The sequence below is a fragment of the Labeo rohita genome, unplaced genomic scaffold, assembly GCF_022985175.1.
Source record: "Labeo rohita strain BAU-BD-2019 unplaced genomic scaffold, IGBB_LRoh.1.0 scaffold_532, whole genome shotgun sequence".
In the NCBI taxonomy this organism is placed as follows: Eukaryota; Metazoa; Chordata; class Actinopteri; order Cypriniformes; family Cyprinidae; genus Labeo; species Labeo rohita.
This window is the reverse complement of record NW_026129454.1, coordinates 1-16,732: the sequence shown is the minus strand read 5'-3', so window position 1 is coordinate 16,732 and position 16,732 is coordinate 1. Positions and strand designations below refer to the sequence as shown.

At 38.7% G+C, this 16,732-nt stretch overlaps 1 protein-coding gene across 1 annotated transcript; it reads left to right on the top strand.

The window, feature by feature from the left end:
- Positions 1 to 7,469: 7,469 nt before the first annotated feature.
- Positions 7,470 to 16,727, top strand: LOC127161037 (interferon-induced GTP-binding protein Mx-like; the record flags this gene model as incomplete). The annotated part of the gene is made up of 7 exons (XM_051103678.1): positions 7,470 to 7,580; positions 7,879 to 7,967; positions 8,289 to 8,485; positions 8,953 to 9,087; positions 12,455 to 12,609; positions 12,681 to 12,819; positions 16,711 to 16,727. Coding segments are annotated over exons 2-7 (729 nt in total), but the record flags the coding sequence as incomplete, so codon positions are not given.
- Between the last annotated feature and the right edge of the window lie 5 nt (positions 16,728 to 16,732).

Below are 16,732 nucleotides of genomic sequence, written 5' to 3'. Positions count from 1 at the left end.
CACTGAAATGACTTTTGTCTGGTATGCACAAACATAAAAAAGAGAAATAATACAAGGAGTGAATAGTTCCAGTGAAATCAAATTTCAAGTACTGTTTTTTACATACACAAATTACATGTGGCATTTCAACTTATAATTTATGTTGACTTTTGATCTTATACATTTATACATCAGAGAGTTCATTAAAGAAATGACTGAAAAATTTAATGAGGCTCACCTTGGGAGAGAACTGGTGACCTTCAATAACTATTGTGTGTTTAAATCAATGGTGGAGAAACATGTTGGAGACCTTAAACAGCTTGTTTAAATACTTTGAAATTCATCTGAGGTAGCTGAATGAGCTTTACATGCAGGATCCCATTTTTACCTAGAAAACGGTATACTTCAAGTTTGTAGAAAACAGGAGTCCATTAGTTTGGATACAGGAGAGCAGACTTACACCAATGCATGAAGTGCCTGTGTCCAGCACATGAATGCATCAGAATATACCTCTGAGAGAGAAGTTGGATCTATGTTTTGTTTTATGCTTGATCATTAAAATCAACATATGTAGATCTGTTTAAAAAGGAGAAATCCACTTCCAAAACAAAGATTCACATATAATCTACTCACCCCCTTGTTATCCACGATGTTCATGTCTTTCTTTCTTCAGTCATAAAGAAATTATCTTTTTTGAGAAAAACATTTTAGGATTTTTCTCCATATAATGGACAGGTATGGTGCCCCAATTTTGAACTTCCCAAATGCGGTTGTAAACGATCCCAGCCGAGGAAGAAGGGTCTTAATTAGCGAAACGATCGGTTATTTTCACTAAAATAAAAATACAATTTAAATACTTTTTAATCTCAAATGCTCGTCTTGCCTTGCTCTCTCTGAACTCTGTGTATTCTGACTCAAGACAGGGTATGTCGAAAAACTCCAATAGTATTTTCTCCCTCAAATTCAACAATGATTTCAAAATCATCCTGCGTCGCTGCAGAAGTACCAACCCAGTCTTTGCAAAGTGGACATGCAAAGAAGATCAAACACCCTTAACCAAAAAGGTAAAACAGCGATATAGGACGATTTTGAAGTTGAGAGAGAACATGAGATGGGAGTTTTTGGACATATTCTAACTGTCATGAACCGGAAGAGTAAGACAAGATGAGCATTTGACACTAAAAAGCATATAAATTGCATTATTTTTATGAAAATAACCAATCGTTTCGCTAGATAAGATCACTATGTAGTTTTTTTTTTGTTTTTTTTTTTAATTTTTAATAAATCTTCTTAATGTTCAAAGTTAAGGCTCAATTTATAAATAAATAATTATTTAAAATAATGATGCCTAAAAATAACAGAGTATTGTCTCTCTATCAATATGTAAATGACAAATCATAAGTGATAATTCACTTGTACCACTGAAAAAAAGTGCATTTACAATTAAAAAAACAAAAAAACAAAAAACAAAAACTGATTTATAAAATAAACCTGCAGGTCCTGCAGAGTTTAGCTCCAACCCCAATTAGACACACCTGAACCAGCTAATCAAGCTCTTACTAGAAACACGGGAAACTTCCAGGCAGGTGTGTTGAGGCAAGTTGGAACTAAACTATACAGAAAACCGGTCCTGCTGGGGCCTGTTTCATAAAACAAGTTTACCAAATAAGCCAGACTTATTTCAGTTAATCTAACTTATTCTGAACCAAACCAACTGGCAATAAGTCATACAAACTGAAATAAACCTGGCTTATTTGGTAAACTTGTTTTATAAAACAGGTCCCAGGACCGAGTTTGGGCACCCCTGATCTAAATCAACACAAATCAATTTATAATACAAAACAAGTTCATTTTTTAGATGGCTCTCTGATTATCTGTTTATTTAAAGTATTTTAAAAACAACAACAAACTTTTGACCATTTTAATTTTCATTTAATTATCACATTTGATTATATAACAGTTAGCTCTGGTCATTGAATTTGTTTGGGTTAAAAGAGTATTGACACAGAAATTCTTTTTAAAATGAATTTTGTTAAGTGTAAATAATCAGAACTCAGCTCTGATCCATCAAAAATAATCTTTTCAGTACAAATTGCCAGCTGGTCAAACTGAAAAACAAACTATATATCAGTAACTAAAACTGTAGTGTTTGAAAATTGCAACATGGGTTGCACACTGGGTGATGCAGGGACAAAGATCTTGTAGTACTATTTTGTCAACCAGGAAATACCAGAATATGCTGCCATTATGAATAGTATTTTTATTATTATTTTTTTTTTGTGAGGCAAAACTAACCCACAAGCCTTTAACCCATTAAGTAGGGTGACCAGACGTGCCACTTCCAGGTGACACGTTCAGCACAGAATTTCTAAATTGCCTAAAATAACCAGTTGTTGGTTGTTTGCACTGCACCGATCGATCACTTATGACATCAAAGTACCACAAGAGCTAGAGAGCAGAGCAGACAGCTCCTAATATAGTCATCCTGAAAGGTAGGCCATTTTGTGATTCAGTACAGTTAGCTACTGACTGCAGTAAATGGCCTCAGTGGATTTTTAATATTAATTTTAGTGTATGTTGTATAAAACAAGAGCATGATTTCAATTGTGGGGACCTGAAATTACCTTTCCAAGGAGCCCAGAATAGCTAGCAACACCTCTGTGCGTGACTGACTAGAGTTGACCATCTGCTGAAGGAAATGTCTTTGATATAAAAGATTTTTACATTCCTACCCTGTGGGTAGGCACACCACGTACACACAAATATAAGCTATTTCCAATGCAAATCAAGTCCCCTCAGAACTCCCTCTGGATATTTTAACAAGAGTTATGAAAATCTGTGACGTGTTCAGTCTGTTCTTTACTTTCACTTCATTTTCTTCATGGGTGTGATACATTATAAATTAAACCTGACAAACATTCTTTGTGATTTCTCTTCAGCATTCACACAAACTATGTTGGGGTAAAACCCACAATTGAAAAATTTATAAGAGGAATCTAATAAAGGACATTTTTCTTTTTGTTTTGTTTTGTTTTTTTAGAAAATGGACAGTTTTAGAATCCGTTTTTTCTCATTTCCTTCAGATCAAAGCAGTGTTCAGGAAATTTTGAAGACACTGATATTTCTTAAATTGAAGGGCTATACTTTATATTTTGTTCATTACTCATTTTGTATTAGCCTATTGTTAATTTATTATTTGCTTTTTGCCATAACCATGGACCTGTTTTGTTGTTTTCATTCCCCATGTGTTCTGCAACCCAGTTTGTATCTAGGTGTGTTCGACTTAACGCAGCGCTGCACGGTTAGAAATTTTGTCCGACTTGAGACGGCACCGGTGCCACATGACTCTCACGTGTGGAATCAAAGTACCGCAATAGCGATTCAAGAGCAGCCGACTGATTCAGCTGCTGCAGTTTCTTTATCTGTGATAAAACATGCAAACAACCCGAGAGCTTCACTTCACTAACAAGAGAAAAGTGTCTGACTAGACACCTCTGTTTTCAACTCCGCCCCGACTGCTCTTGGGTAATCTTGTTGATCGCTGTCTGTAGCCGTAGTTCAAGTTGAACACACCTTCTCTCTTTGATTAGTTAGTTCACCTGTGTCTTGTTAATCATCCACACCTGTCTGTCCCTCGTTAGCAGCCCTACTTAAGTTGGAGTCTGTTTAGTTTACCTTTGTCCAGTACTGAATGTATGTGATACGATACATGTGTTTCCTGTCTGCCATATAATACTCTCTGTCTGGATTATTAAAGATGATTGCACTATATCTTTTTCGTCCTCATCGTGCATGTTTGTAGACCACGTTCCCATGAGTCATGAGATATTTATAGACTATTTTACTTGTTATGTGCTTTAGATAAAACAACAATAAGATAATGAGATAAGAACCCTGGTTGTGGTCCCTTGTAACACTGACATTGCAGCAACATAAGCATTAAAAATGGCACAAGAAGTAGATCCTGAGGGCAAAAGAACCATTGGTAATGATGCAGATGACACAATAACTAATATAAAATTTGACCAAAAATCTTACAGGACTTCTGTCAGCAAAGCACATTTAACAAAGTATTAACACAACAAATACTATATAATACTAATACTAAAAATACTGTATAACTGATATAACGTTTTTTCAGCCATTTTGACCAAGCCAGACCTCATAGACAGGGGAACAGAGAAGAACAGTCTGGCCATTGTTCACAACAGAACCAGACTTAACAAATTGTCTGTCATGTCATACAAAAGGCAACTGCGCACTGGAGACACGGGCACCTTCAAGCATGTTTTTTTAATTTTGGTAACCCCGTGGACCTCCCACTCCTCTTGCATGTCATGTGCCACCAAATTCCCCGGTGATGCTGCTGGCCCGTCTCATGGCAGACATAAATGAGAAACTTGTAACCCGAAGGGTTCGAATCTCAGGTCCAAGATTGTAGGTGGGGGAGTGAATGATCAGTGTTGATCTTGCTCTTGAGTCCCTTGAGCAAGGCACTAAACCCCTGGTTTGTGTTCACTACTGTGTGTGGGTTAAATGCAGAGCACAAATTCTGCATATGGGTCACCATACTTGGCCAAGGTTGTTTGCTCAGTCAAAGTCAGACTCTGAGTTGACTGGTCCGCCAAGAGTATCGGGCTGAAGTGGAATCCTCCAGCCTGTCCTGCATGTACAGCAGGCCAAAGCACTGAAAAAAAACTTCACAAGGTAGGAACTGTAGGAATAAGTAGGAACTGTGCATGGTTACTGACTTTGCCTTCCAGGAGACATTGTGGGCTGTTTTGGTGGCACTTTCAAGAACGTTGGCCAGCAGTTCTTGGCAGTCTAAAAGCAAACACATCCTGCTTTGGTGTGATACAGATCATTTCCTTGGTTTGTATTTGAAGGTCAGGCATACCAATACAAGGTCCTTTCCTTTTGGGCTGTCACTGTCTCCCTGCATGTTTACCAAAATTGCGGAGGCTGCCCTTCCCCACTTCTCATCTTTCTTGATGACTGGCTCATTCTAGCTCACTCTTGAGATTTGTTGTGCTAGCACAGGGATCTTGTACTCAAGTACCTCAGCAATCTGGACAGGACCTTGTCTGCAGTGGGTCACTGGGTCACTGCTCCAGGGCAATCATGTGTTGGTCTGGACGGACCTCACCACAACAGTCACCTACATCAACCATGAAGGTAGCATGTGCTCACACTGCACATGGCACTTCTCATGCCATCTCCTTCTCTAGACTCAGCAGTGGCTTAGGTTGCTCCATGACATTCATATTCCAGACAAACTCAATCAGGTGGTCAGTGCACTGTCACAGCTGCTTACAAGTCCTTGGAGAACAGAGACACCATTCCCAGGTGGTCAAGCTGATTTGGACTTGATTGATGGAGGCGGAGAAAGACCTGTTCACTTCCCAGGAATCTTACCACTCACTGCTCTTTTACTTACACTTACTTACATTTACTGCTCCCTGGTGACACAGCTGTCCATAGGGCCAGCGCAAATATGCATTTAGACACTGTCACTCAAGTCTGAACTATCTCTACTAGGTGAGCTGATGCTTTGAAGTGGAGTCTGTTCGCTGAGTGGTGTTCTTCCTGCCAGAAAACCCCCTGGAGATGCCCGATCAGCTTGGTGCTTTCCTTTCTTCAAGAGAGGTGGGAGGCTGTCCCAATTCACTTTTAAAGTGTGTGACCACCATTTGCCTCACACAGTGCAACACATCTTCTTCGCATAGAGTTGATCAGGTTGTTGATTGTGGCCTGTGGAATGTTTGTCCACTCCTCTTCAATGGCTGTGTGAAGTTGCTGGATATTGGCAGGAATTGGAACACACTGTCGTATACGCCGATCCTGAGCATCCTAAACATGCTCAGTGGGTGACATGTCCGGTGAGTATGCTGTCCATGCAAGAACTGGGATGTTTTCAGCTTCCAGGAATTGTGTACAGATCCTTGCAACATGGGGCAGTGCATTATCATGCTGCAACATGAGGTGATGGTCGTGGATGAATGGCACAACAATGGGCCTCAGGATCTCGTCACGGTATCTCTGTGTATTCAAAATGCCATCAATAAAATGCACCTGTGTTCGTTGTCCATAACATACACCTGCCCATACCATAAATCCAATGCCACCATGGGCCACTTGATCCACAACGTTGACATCAGCAAACCGGTCACCCACACAATGCCATACACGCTGTCTGCCATCTGCCCTGTACAGTGAAAACCGGGATTCATCCGTGAAGAGAACACCTCTCCAAAGTGCCAGACACAACTGAATGTGAGCATTTGCCCACTCAAGTCGTTACAACAACGAACTGCAGTTAGGTCGAGACCCGATGAGGACAACAAGCATGCAGATGAGCTTCCCTGAAATGGTTTTTGACAGTTTGTGCAGAAATTCTTTGGTTATGCAAAACGATTGTTGCAGCAGCTGTCCGGGTGGCTGGTCTCAGACGATCTTGGAGGTGAAGATGCTGGATGTGGAGGTCCTGGGCTGGTGTGGTTACACGTGGTCTGCAGTTGTGAGGCTGGTTGGATGTACTGCCAAATTCTCTGAAACGTGTGTGGATATAACTTGTGGTAGAGAAATTAACATTCAATTCACGGGCAACAGCTCTGGTGGACATTCTCGCAGTCAGCATGCCAGTTGCAAGCTCCCTTAAAACTTGCGACATCTGTGGCATTGAGCTGTGTGATAAAACTGCACGTTTTAGAGTGGCATTTTATTGTGGCCAGTCTAAGGCACATCTGTGCAATAATCATGCTGTCTAATCAGCATCTTAATATGCCACACCTGTGAGGTGGATGGATTATCTCGACAAAGGAGAAGTGCTCACTAACACAGATTTAGACAGATTTGTGAACAATATTGAGAGAAATAGGCCTTTTGTGTACATAGAAAAAAGTTCAGCTCATGAAAAATGGGGGCAAAAACAAAAGTGTTGCATTTATAATTTTGGTCAGTGTATATTAATTCCAGTTGCATTAGTCTATAAGAGAAAGTAAGTCATATACACCTAGTATGGCTTGAGGGTGACTAGATCATGTTTATGTGAATACTTGTTAAGCTCTGCATTATAACGTTTTTATGTGTAGTTTGACTGGCGACCTCAGATACAATCAGTGTTTCACGGAGGGCACCCACAGAAAGCTGTTTGCAACATATTTATCTCAGTTTTTTTTTAAATTGAAACTAAGCCTACTTTGACAAGTCAGTCATATGTTTTCACTTTTTATGACACAATCGTAACACAATAGCTGTGTTTATGCACCTGGACACTGATCTTGCTCTGCGGGCATATCAAGTACACCCACATGCATGCAGACTTCCTATAAAGTTGCGTTACTATTTGTAAATGTAAATGTATATGTAAAGTATATGTAAAAACAAAATATGAAAATGTCTGACATGTTTATTATGAACATTATCATCATCATGGGTGTGATCCACTATAAATTCAGTGTGGCACAGTTTTCAACTCTCTTTGATTTCTCTTCAGCATCAACACACACTGTGAAACCTAAATTATATTTTTTTAGAGACATAAAAAAAGGATATTGGGTAACACTATGTTTTGATAGTCCACTTTAGACATTCTACTAACAGTAAGTAACTTTGCACCTGCATGTCAACTAGTCATTAGAGTATTAGTAGACTGTCTGCTTAATATCTTCTCTCTTCTAAATCTTGCAAGTATATGTCAACTTATTCTGCTAACCCTAATCCTAACCTAACAGTCTGCTCTAAGAGTAAGTAGACATGTAGTTGCTAATTAATGAGAATTAGTTGACATATACTTGCACAGTCATTTATAGTTAGTAGAATGTCTTAAGTGGACTATCAAAATAAAGTGTAACCAGATATTGTCTGTTTTTAGATCTAACTGTGTTTTCATTTTCCCAGAAAATGTCAAGTTCAGGCATATTTTCTTTATTCTCCTCTTCAGATCAAAGAAGTGACGATGAATATAGTGACTGCTGTCAATGCGAAAGGTTAGTATAAATCTTAATTTGCTTATTTAAACTGTTTTTGTGAGAAAAACATGCTTTTTAGGCCTATAGTTTATTTTTTATGTACAACAATTATAAATGTATATTCAAATAGCAGATTTAATAATCATTCAAAGCTCTTTACATTTGCATGATATCAAAAAAGCAAAAAATAAAATAATTTTGAAATTCATCATAAAGTAAATAAGAAAAAGAAATGATAAAAGTGGATTAAAACAAATTAAAGGCAAAGTATGAATGGAATATATAAACAAAGGGTTTTTTTTTGTTTTGTTTTTTTTACAAATGTTTTTATCTTTACAGTCATGAAATGAAGGGAGAGGTTCACAGTCAGTTAGAAGAAAGCATTCGTCCTTATATTGATCTGATTGACGCTCTGCGGTCAGTTGGCATTCACAAGGACTTGGCATTACCGACTATCGTAGTGATCGGAGACCAGAGTTCTGGAAAAAGCTCTGTGTTGGAAGCGCTGTCTGGAGTTGCGTTACCAAGAGGGAGCGGTGAGCAGTGTTGAGAAAGCTATTCCAAAAATTTAAAAACTACTCTATAGAAAAGCTTCAGAGGGAAGTGGTACATGGAAAAAAAAAACAGCTTACTTAACTGAATGTACTTTATATTTTTTTATGTATACTATTTTAAAGCTGTAGCTGTTCATACGCATATGTGTGTAAGCACATTTCAAAGTGTAACTGATTCATTTGCATGAATGAGTCATTTAATCTGGAACCGCTCCAACAGATTCAAATTCAAAATGATAACTTGTGACTTCAAATATTTAATCCGGTTGAAAATAACAAAATCAGAAAAGTAATTCATTCCTGAAACTGACCACACTCTTTCTGAAAAGAAAAAGGTGTAAAGTTATAGAGTTTTACAGTCACCTGCCATTAAAAAGCACTATAATGTTCTTGTCACATCCTTTTCTGCCATTTTCTTCTGATTGCTAACTTAAATGTGTTTTCTATAGGAATCGTCACCAGATGTCCACTAGAGCTGAGGCTGAAGAAGGTACCAGACGTCAACTGGAAGGGCGTTATATCCTACCGTAAAAAGAAAATTGAATTTGTAGATTCATCATTGGTTCAAAAATATGTTGAAACAGGTTAGTATAAATGTTTGCAAAACTGTTTTGGTTTTCCAAACTGGTTAAAATATTGAAGCCTAGTATGCATGAATGTGGTTAAGTAATAAATAATGGCACGTTCAATAATGGCGCAAATACCAGTCATTTGACGAACACAAACATTAGTAAATCGCACTGCGTGATTCATTTCAATTTCTTCCATAAATTTTGTGCCTAAAAGGGAAACTCCTACAAATGCATATTTAATAAGGTCAGGCGCAAAAATAACGGTGTCTTCACAAAATAACTAATTCTTTACTGCACATCATTAGTAAATCCTGACAATACTATTTTAACACAAATAAATGGTTTCTGCTGGTGCAAGCAGTTAGTAAATCTGGCCCTAAAAGTTTTGATATACATCCTTTAGGGATAAATACAAAGGTGTACTACTTTTTGAAAAGGTACTACCCAAGTGACAGATTTTGCATGTTTGTTCTGAGAGTGTATAAACATGTATTTTGGTTCCCTTCGTTCAATGTTACATTGACATTTGCATTAAATGTTTCACTTGGAAGCCCCAATCACTTCTGAGCATTACAAAAAACAGCCAATTATTATTGGCGAGTGGAATGTGCATGCCAAGCCACTCCCTGTACAGGTATATAAGATGGTGGCATGCATCCACCCATGCTTCAGAGCAGTTGCTTTGTGGACGCCTTTTCTGTTAAGAAAAGAACAAGAAAAAAACCTACAAAAATGACAGACTACAGGAACTTCTTGGCTCTGCGGTAGTTTCCTTACCTCTGATGACGGGCACGATTGGTGTCTCACGTGTCTGGGCTGTAAGCATGCTGAGATGGCTTTCGTGGATGGGTCATAACCGCATTGCAAGTACATGTCCATGATTATGCTGAGGTCACGGCTCTCATTTATTATGAGGCTTCCTCTGAATTCTACGCAGTCCGGTTCCTCTGGTCATCAAGCCAGCCCCCACAGAAAGTCCTGCTCCTTGCAGCATAGTGCCACTGAGTTCCTGCATGAAGGTACCGAGCAGCCCCCGCAGCAGCAGCAACTCAGCTAGAGTCAGAAGCTGAGTTAACAGCCATGATCCTCCGGGCAGCCAAAAGCATGTTTACAAGCTGAGTGATACACATTATCACTCAGGCTAGAGCTCCCTCTACTAGGCAGGCCTATGCTTAGGTGGAGTCTGTTAGTTGATTGGTGTTCTTTCTTGTTGAGAGGACCCCCAAAGATACCCAGTCAGCATTGCGTTTTCCTTCCAGCAAGAAATGTTGAAGCATAGACTGTCCCTCTCCTCTTTGAAAATGCATGTCACCGCCATTGCAGCATATCACACTGCAGTGGATGGAAGACCCTTGAGGATGCTTGACTGGATCATAATGTTCCTAAGAGGTCCCCCAAATCACACCTCATTCCCTCTTGGGATCTCTCTGTGGTACTTAGGGATTATGGAGAGCCCTTTTTAAGCTGCTTGATTTTTGGTCAACGAATCATGCCTTGAGTTAGGGCTGGCTGACTCTCACATTACTCTGAGACCCCAGCCTAGTTATATGCCAAAAGTTCTCACTACTCCTTTTCAGGACCAGGTGGTGAACCTGCAAGCACTGCCCCAGGAAGAGGCAGACCCAGTCTTTATGCCAGTATGTCCTGTTTGCACTTTGCACATTTATGCAGAACTCACCCAGAACTTTAAACGCTCTGACCAGCTCTTTGTCTGCTTTGGAGGTCAGCAGAAGGGAAAGTCTGTCTCCAAACAGAGGTTGGCCCACTGGCTAGTGGATGCCATTGCCTTGGCATACCAGATTTGAGGCAAGCAATGCCCTCTGGGGGTGAGAGCTCACACCACACAGTGTTGCCTCATCCTGGGCATTTTTGTACTGTGCCTCTCTTGCAGCTGCGGGCAGGATGACACTTAATACCTTCTCAAGATTCTATTATCTCCAGGTGGAGCTGGATTCCTCCCATGTGTTGGGTTTATGAACAGGTAATTCACAGAAGGACTGGCTTGGTGTCTCGCTTGTGGTGCCATTCCCTTAATTAGGATGCATGTGTCTTATCTTCTTCCAGTCAGTTCCCTGTCTGGTGAACCCTGGTTGAGTTCCTCCAGCACTAGGTGGCTTTCAGACTCAGTGGAGGAGTCTCTTGCCAGATCCAGTATTTGTGTTGTATGCAAAGTGCCCATGCATTAGATCCCCCTTGGGTAATCTTGTATATTCTATCCATGGCTGTGTCTTTCCATGTACAGCTCTGCTGTTATGTTTTCCTCAACTGGGGTTAAGACAGTGATCTTAGACTGTGCTACAATCAGTCTTGTGATTTTCACATTCCTGCATGGATATGTCTCCACACCTCAATGATTGCTAAAGCAAATGTTGTGAGAATGTCAGAACACCTTTCTCAGCTTCATTAGTAAGTACTTTATAGTTGACTGATTCACTGGCTTATGGGATTTTAGGAAGGTTATGGATTGAGGTGCATGTGTCATGGCACGCTTGATTGCCAGAACTTGCACCTTCAATTCTCATACCACAGTTCTGGTTGTGGCGCTTTCCATACCCTAATCACAGTATCGACCTAACATCAAATTTGACTTGCTAAAAGGTAATGTTTCGGTTACATTATGTAACCCTCGTTTCCTGAAGGAGAGAACAGAGACGTAGACTTTCTCACCTCACACTACCATTTTATATACCCGTATGTATGGAGAATGATTTGACATGCAAATTCCACTCACCAGTAGTGATTGGTCATTTCTTGTAATGCTCAGAGGTGATTGGGGTTCCCAAATGAGACCCCTAACATTAATATCGAAGTGATGTATCCTTCATCAAATGAGATTTACATGACGTAACTGTAACAAATCCTTCAAACTTAACTGTATTCAGAACAGAACATTAATAAAAACTAATAGTACAAAACACATTTTAGTAGTGTTAATTATAAACAGAATTTACTATAAATCCTTATATAAAAGCTTAAAAAAAATGTAACTATAATTATATAATTATGTAAATGTAACTACTGCCATATGTGGAAATATGCAAAATAAACAGGGGCTCACATACTTCTTTCGTTTTGCACGAATCCAAATGAATTAGTAATGCTTTGCATGCTTGACTTTAATTGTATAATATGTAGCTTTTTGTATATTTAAATACAAATTATTTAAATATACAAAATATTATTTCTCCCTTTTTGCCTTGAAATTTTGTAATTTATACTATAAAAACAATCATGTGGTTAAACTTAATTGCCATCTTTTCATACGATCTCAAAGTTCAAAAACTACCATTAACATTAGGTGTTACTTTTTAAAGTACATATTTTTAATTTATTAATATACTACAATATGAAAGTTAATTAAGCAACGTATCTATTACAGCCCAGAATGAGCTGGCAGGAAAAGGGGTAGGAATATGTGATGAGCTCATCACTTTAGAGGTCATGTCACCAGATGCATGTGACCTCACACTGATCGATCTACCTGGAATTGCCAGAGTCCCAGTAAAAGGACAACCAGAGGATATTGGAGACCAGGTGGGTCAAATAATCTGATTTTGCTCGCACGGCATCATACTTGTCCAGTTTTAAAACATCATGTCTTGTAGATCAAACAGCTGATCATGAAATTTACTGAGAAGCAAGAGACTATAAACATGGTTGTGGTCCCTTGTAACACTGACATTGCAACAACAGAAGCATTAAAAATGGCACAAGAAGTAGATCCTGAGGGCAAAAGAACTGTTGGTAATGTACTATCACCATATGAGCATCTGTGTCAACAAATGCACTTTATTTATTTATTTATTTATTTTTTTTTTTTTTTTTTTTTTTTACTGTTTTAACTGTTTACAGTATTGGCCAAAATCATCAGCACCCTTCCAATTCTGTCAGAAAATGTAACCCTTCTCTCAGAAAATTGCTCCAATTGCAAATGTTTTGGTATTCACATCCTTATTGTTTTTGTTTGTACTGCAACTACACCAGTGTTGGGCAAGCTACTTGGAAAATGTAGTGAGCTAAGCTAACAGTTACTCTTCATTAAATGAAGCTTAACTACACTAAAGCTACAGCCTTGGGTAATGTAGCAAGCTAAGCTACAGCAACATGGCAAAAGTAGTTTACTACATCTAAGCTATTTTTTACATTTTCATTTTTCTGTTGAACCAACATCATACCAAGTCAATGCTCTCTCAGTGATCAATTAAATTGTCAGTCATACAGGCATAAAAGTCCAGTTTAATTGTTTATTCAACCACTCTTCCAAACCAATTTGGCAACAAAAATCAGTATAATGTACAGGGCTGGGTTTATCTCATATTTTGGGGGGTTGAATTCTTTCTTGAAAAACATTTTTAAAAAAAAAAAAAAACAATGGCACCTGTTTCAGAATGTTAAATGAATAAAACAGGGAAAACACAAAATTTTTAAATAAAATAATGTATACATATAATTGAATAACACAGTCTATATATGAATGGGTATTTGTCAACTGATTGCATGCCATCAGAGTTTACAGTGTTGACAGCTTCGTAAAAAAAATAGCCTAATGGAAGTGCTGTAGTTTTGCTGTATATAGCTACTGAAATATGACAGACCGCACAAAAACAGCACTTTAATTTACTGCCATTTTTAAAGATAGTAATTGATTTCATGAATACAAGACTGTGAATAAAAAACAAGTGCCAAATGTAAGCCAGATTTGGCCCAGACCCTGTTATTATCTGGGAAGCAAAGCTAAATTCTATTGTAAATTTGTTAACTGACAGTAAGAATATTTAACCGAATCAAGCGGCTATTTTCGTTTGCCGAAGTTTTTTTTTAAAAACATGCTAACATAAATTGTACGTCTTTGAGAGGAAAAATTAAACCCGACAGGTCACGGCGGCTAGGCCTATAAGTCACATTTTATTATATTCTGAAATGAACAGGCCTACAGCGTAATGTTATAATGTTCCGACATTATTTCCCTCACTCCACAACAAATCCTTTAACTTTAACCGTATTCAGAGCCGAACGAGGATGAAAAAATAAATAAATAAATAAATTTGCCTAAACAATCAACAAATTTAAAGCGAAACTGAAAGTAAAGTTGGGCTTATGTAGACTACCTCTCTCCCCACAAATACAAATGTTTCCATATCTGCAATGTATTTGAAGCGAAAATATTATGCATTGGGTAAGCTTTGTACTTCATGCACGTCGACGGAAAATGTGCCACGGGACCGGTGTTCACGCTGAACTGCACGTAACACACTATTTAAATACTAGTGTAACTTTTGGGTGACTGCGTTTTATTTTTCAAATGAACAGGCTGCAGTGATAGTGCGCGATCAAACAGCTGAACAGCATATTCCGGCATTTTGGTCATAGTAAAGGCATAATTCGATACTGCAAAGTCCAAAGCAGTTTGAAGTGTCAAGAATATTAGCAAAGATTATTATAATTCGTTTAGACTAGAACACTGTTTAATTCTTATTTCGCTATGGAACCTGATCGTTTTTTTGTGTGTGTGTGTGTGTGTGTGTGTGTGTGTGTGTGTGTTTGTTTGTTTGTTTGTTTGTTTGTTTTGCTAAGAACGAACCGAAACATTTTGCCTTTCGCCATGAATTTGACAACCCACACCCACCCACTCCCCATCTCGTTCTTCTGAGTTTGAGATCTTCCCAGAGCACTAGCCTGCTTCAAAGACTAAAATCAAGGCGCCCACCACTAGTTCAAGTGCTAAGTTTTTTTTCTCAATACCGCTACAATAGAGGCAGTACGTGCATTGCATTCACGCGTTTGCATTGCAGATTATACAGTTTTCTGTTGCTACGTGGGCGCTCAGTTTTTTTCTGACATTTAGCTAAAATATGAAGATTCAGCGCTTCACATAAGCAATTTGGTTGTCTCGACAACAAATGCTAGACTACGACACTTTTCTCATCTCCAAGAATGCAAAAAAACCATTAGCCTTTATAAATACAGTGCTGTATTATGAATACAGAAAACATGTACTTTTTCAATCAACACTTCTTTATTTACCTCAAGTCTGCAAACACGCCGAGATGCTTCAAACTGCGCGCCGCACTTCATTCACGAGAGAGGCGGGAGGATTAATACGGTTTGACTGACAGTTTAATGAGCCAATGGCGTCACGAGGTTTAGTGGCGGTGACGTCGCTTACTGACCCAGGATCAGTGATCCGTAGCAGTTATATTTCCGATTTGAGCTTAAAGTATAGAAAAATATATAGCTTTTAGCTTTTGTTGACGCTACCGCGCTACTTGATCAAAATAAGAGCTTAACTACTGAAAAGCTATTTGATTCAGAAAATATCGACGCTACCACCACGCTACTGAGAAATGTAGTTAAGCTAGACATGAACTACACAAAAAAGGTCATTCAGATTTGAAAGATGTCTTCTTCCAACTGCTGGTTTTAGATATCTCCACAAGTGTTCTATGGGATTCAGATCTGGACTCATTGCTGGCCATTTCAGATCTCTCCAGCGCTTTGTTTATAACCATTTCTGAGTGCTATCTGAAGTGTGTTTTGTGTCATTGTCCTGCTGGGAGACGCAGCTTTCTGACACTGGCCACTATGTTGATCCCCAAAATTCTTTGGTAATTGTCAGATTTCATGATCCTGTTTACACAGTTAAGGCATCCAGTGGCAGAAGAAGCAAAGCAACCCCAAAACATCTTTGAACCTCCACCATGTTTGACTGTAGAGACTGTGTTATTTTCTTTCAAGGCCTGATTTCTTTTTCTGAAAACAGTGCCATGACGTCCTTTACCTAAAAGCTCTACTATTGTCTCATCTGTCCACAGTACGTACTCCCAGAAGGATTGTGGTTTTGTCACATAAGTTTTGACAAACTCCAGTCTTGCTTTTTTATTCAGTAGTGTCCTCCTGGGCCTCCTACCATAGCGTCCCTTTTCAATCCGATGGCGATGGATAGTGCAAGCTGACACTGTTGTACCCTGTGCCTGTAGATCAGCTTGAATTTGTTTGGAAGTTAATCAGGGTTCTTTATCCACCATTCAAACAATCCTTCGTTGTAATTTTTCATTAATTCCGTCCATGTCCAGGGAGGTTAGCTACAGTGCCATGGGCTGTAAACCTCTTGATGATATTGCGCAGAGTGGACACAGGAACATTAAGATCTCTGGAGATGGACTTGTAGCCTTGAGATTGTCCATGTTTTTCCACAATTTTTTCTCTCAAATCCACAGACAACCCTTTACACTTCTTTCTTTTCTCCATGCTCAATCTGACACAAGGTTGAGTCAACTTTTCTCCATTTTAACTGGTTGCATGTGTGATTACTATATTGCCCATCTATAACTTGCCATAGGGTGTCAAAATGCAAATTACAGTAGCATCACATGCTTGAAAAGCAATTATTTCTTACGGTGCCAATAATTTTGTCCAGTCCATTTTTGAGTTCTGTGTGAAATTTTATCAAGTTTGACTTTTCTTCTGTTTATTTTTTTTATGTGTCATTGCAGTGCAAACAAAACTAATAAGCATGTGAATACCAAAACATTTGCAATTGGTACAGTTTTCATTTTCTGACGGAAATGCAAGGGTGCCGATATTTTTGGCCATGACTGTATATTTCTAACATTTAACTATTTTTCATTCTCACAGCCATTCTGACGAAGCCAGACCT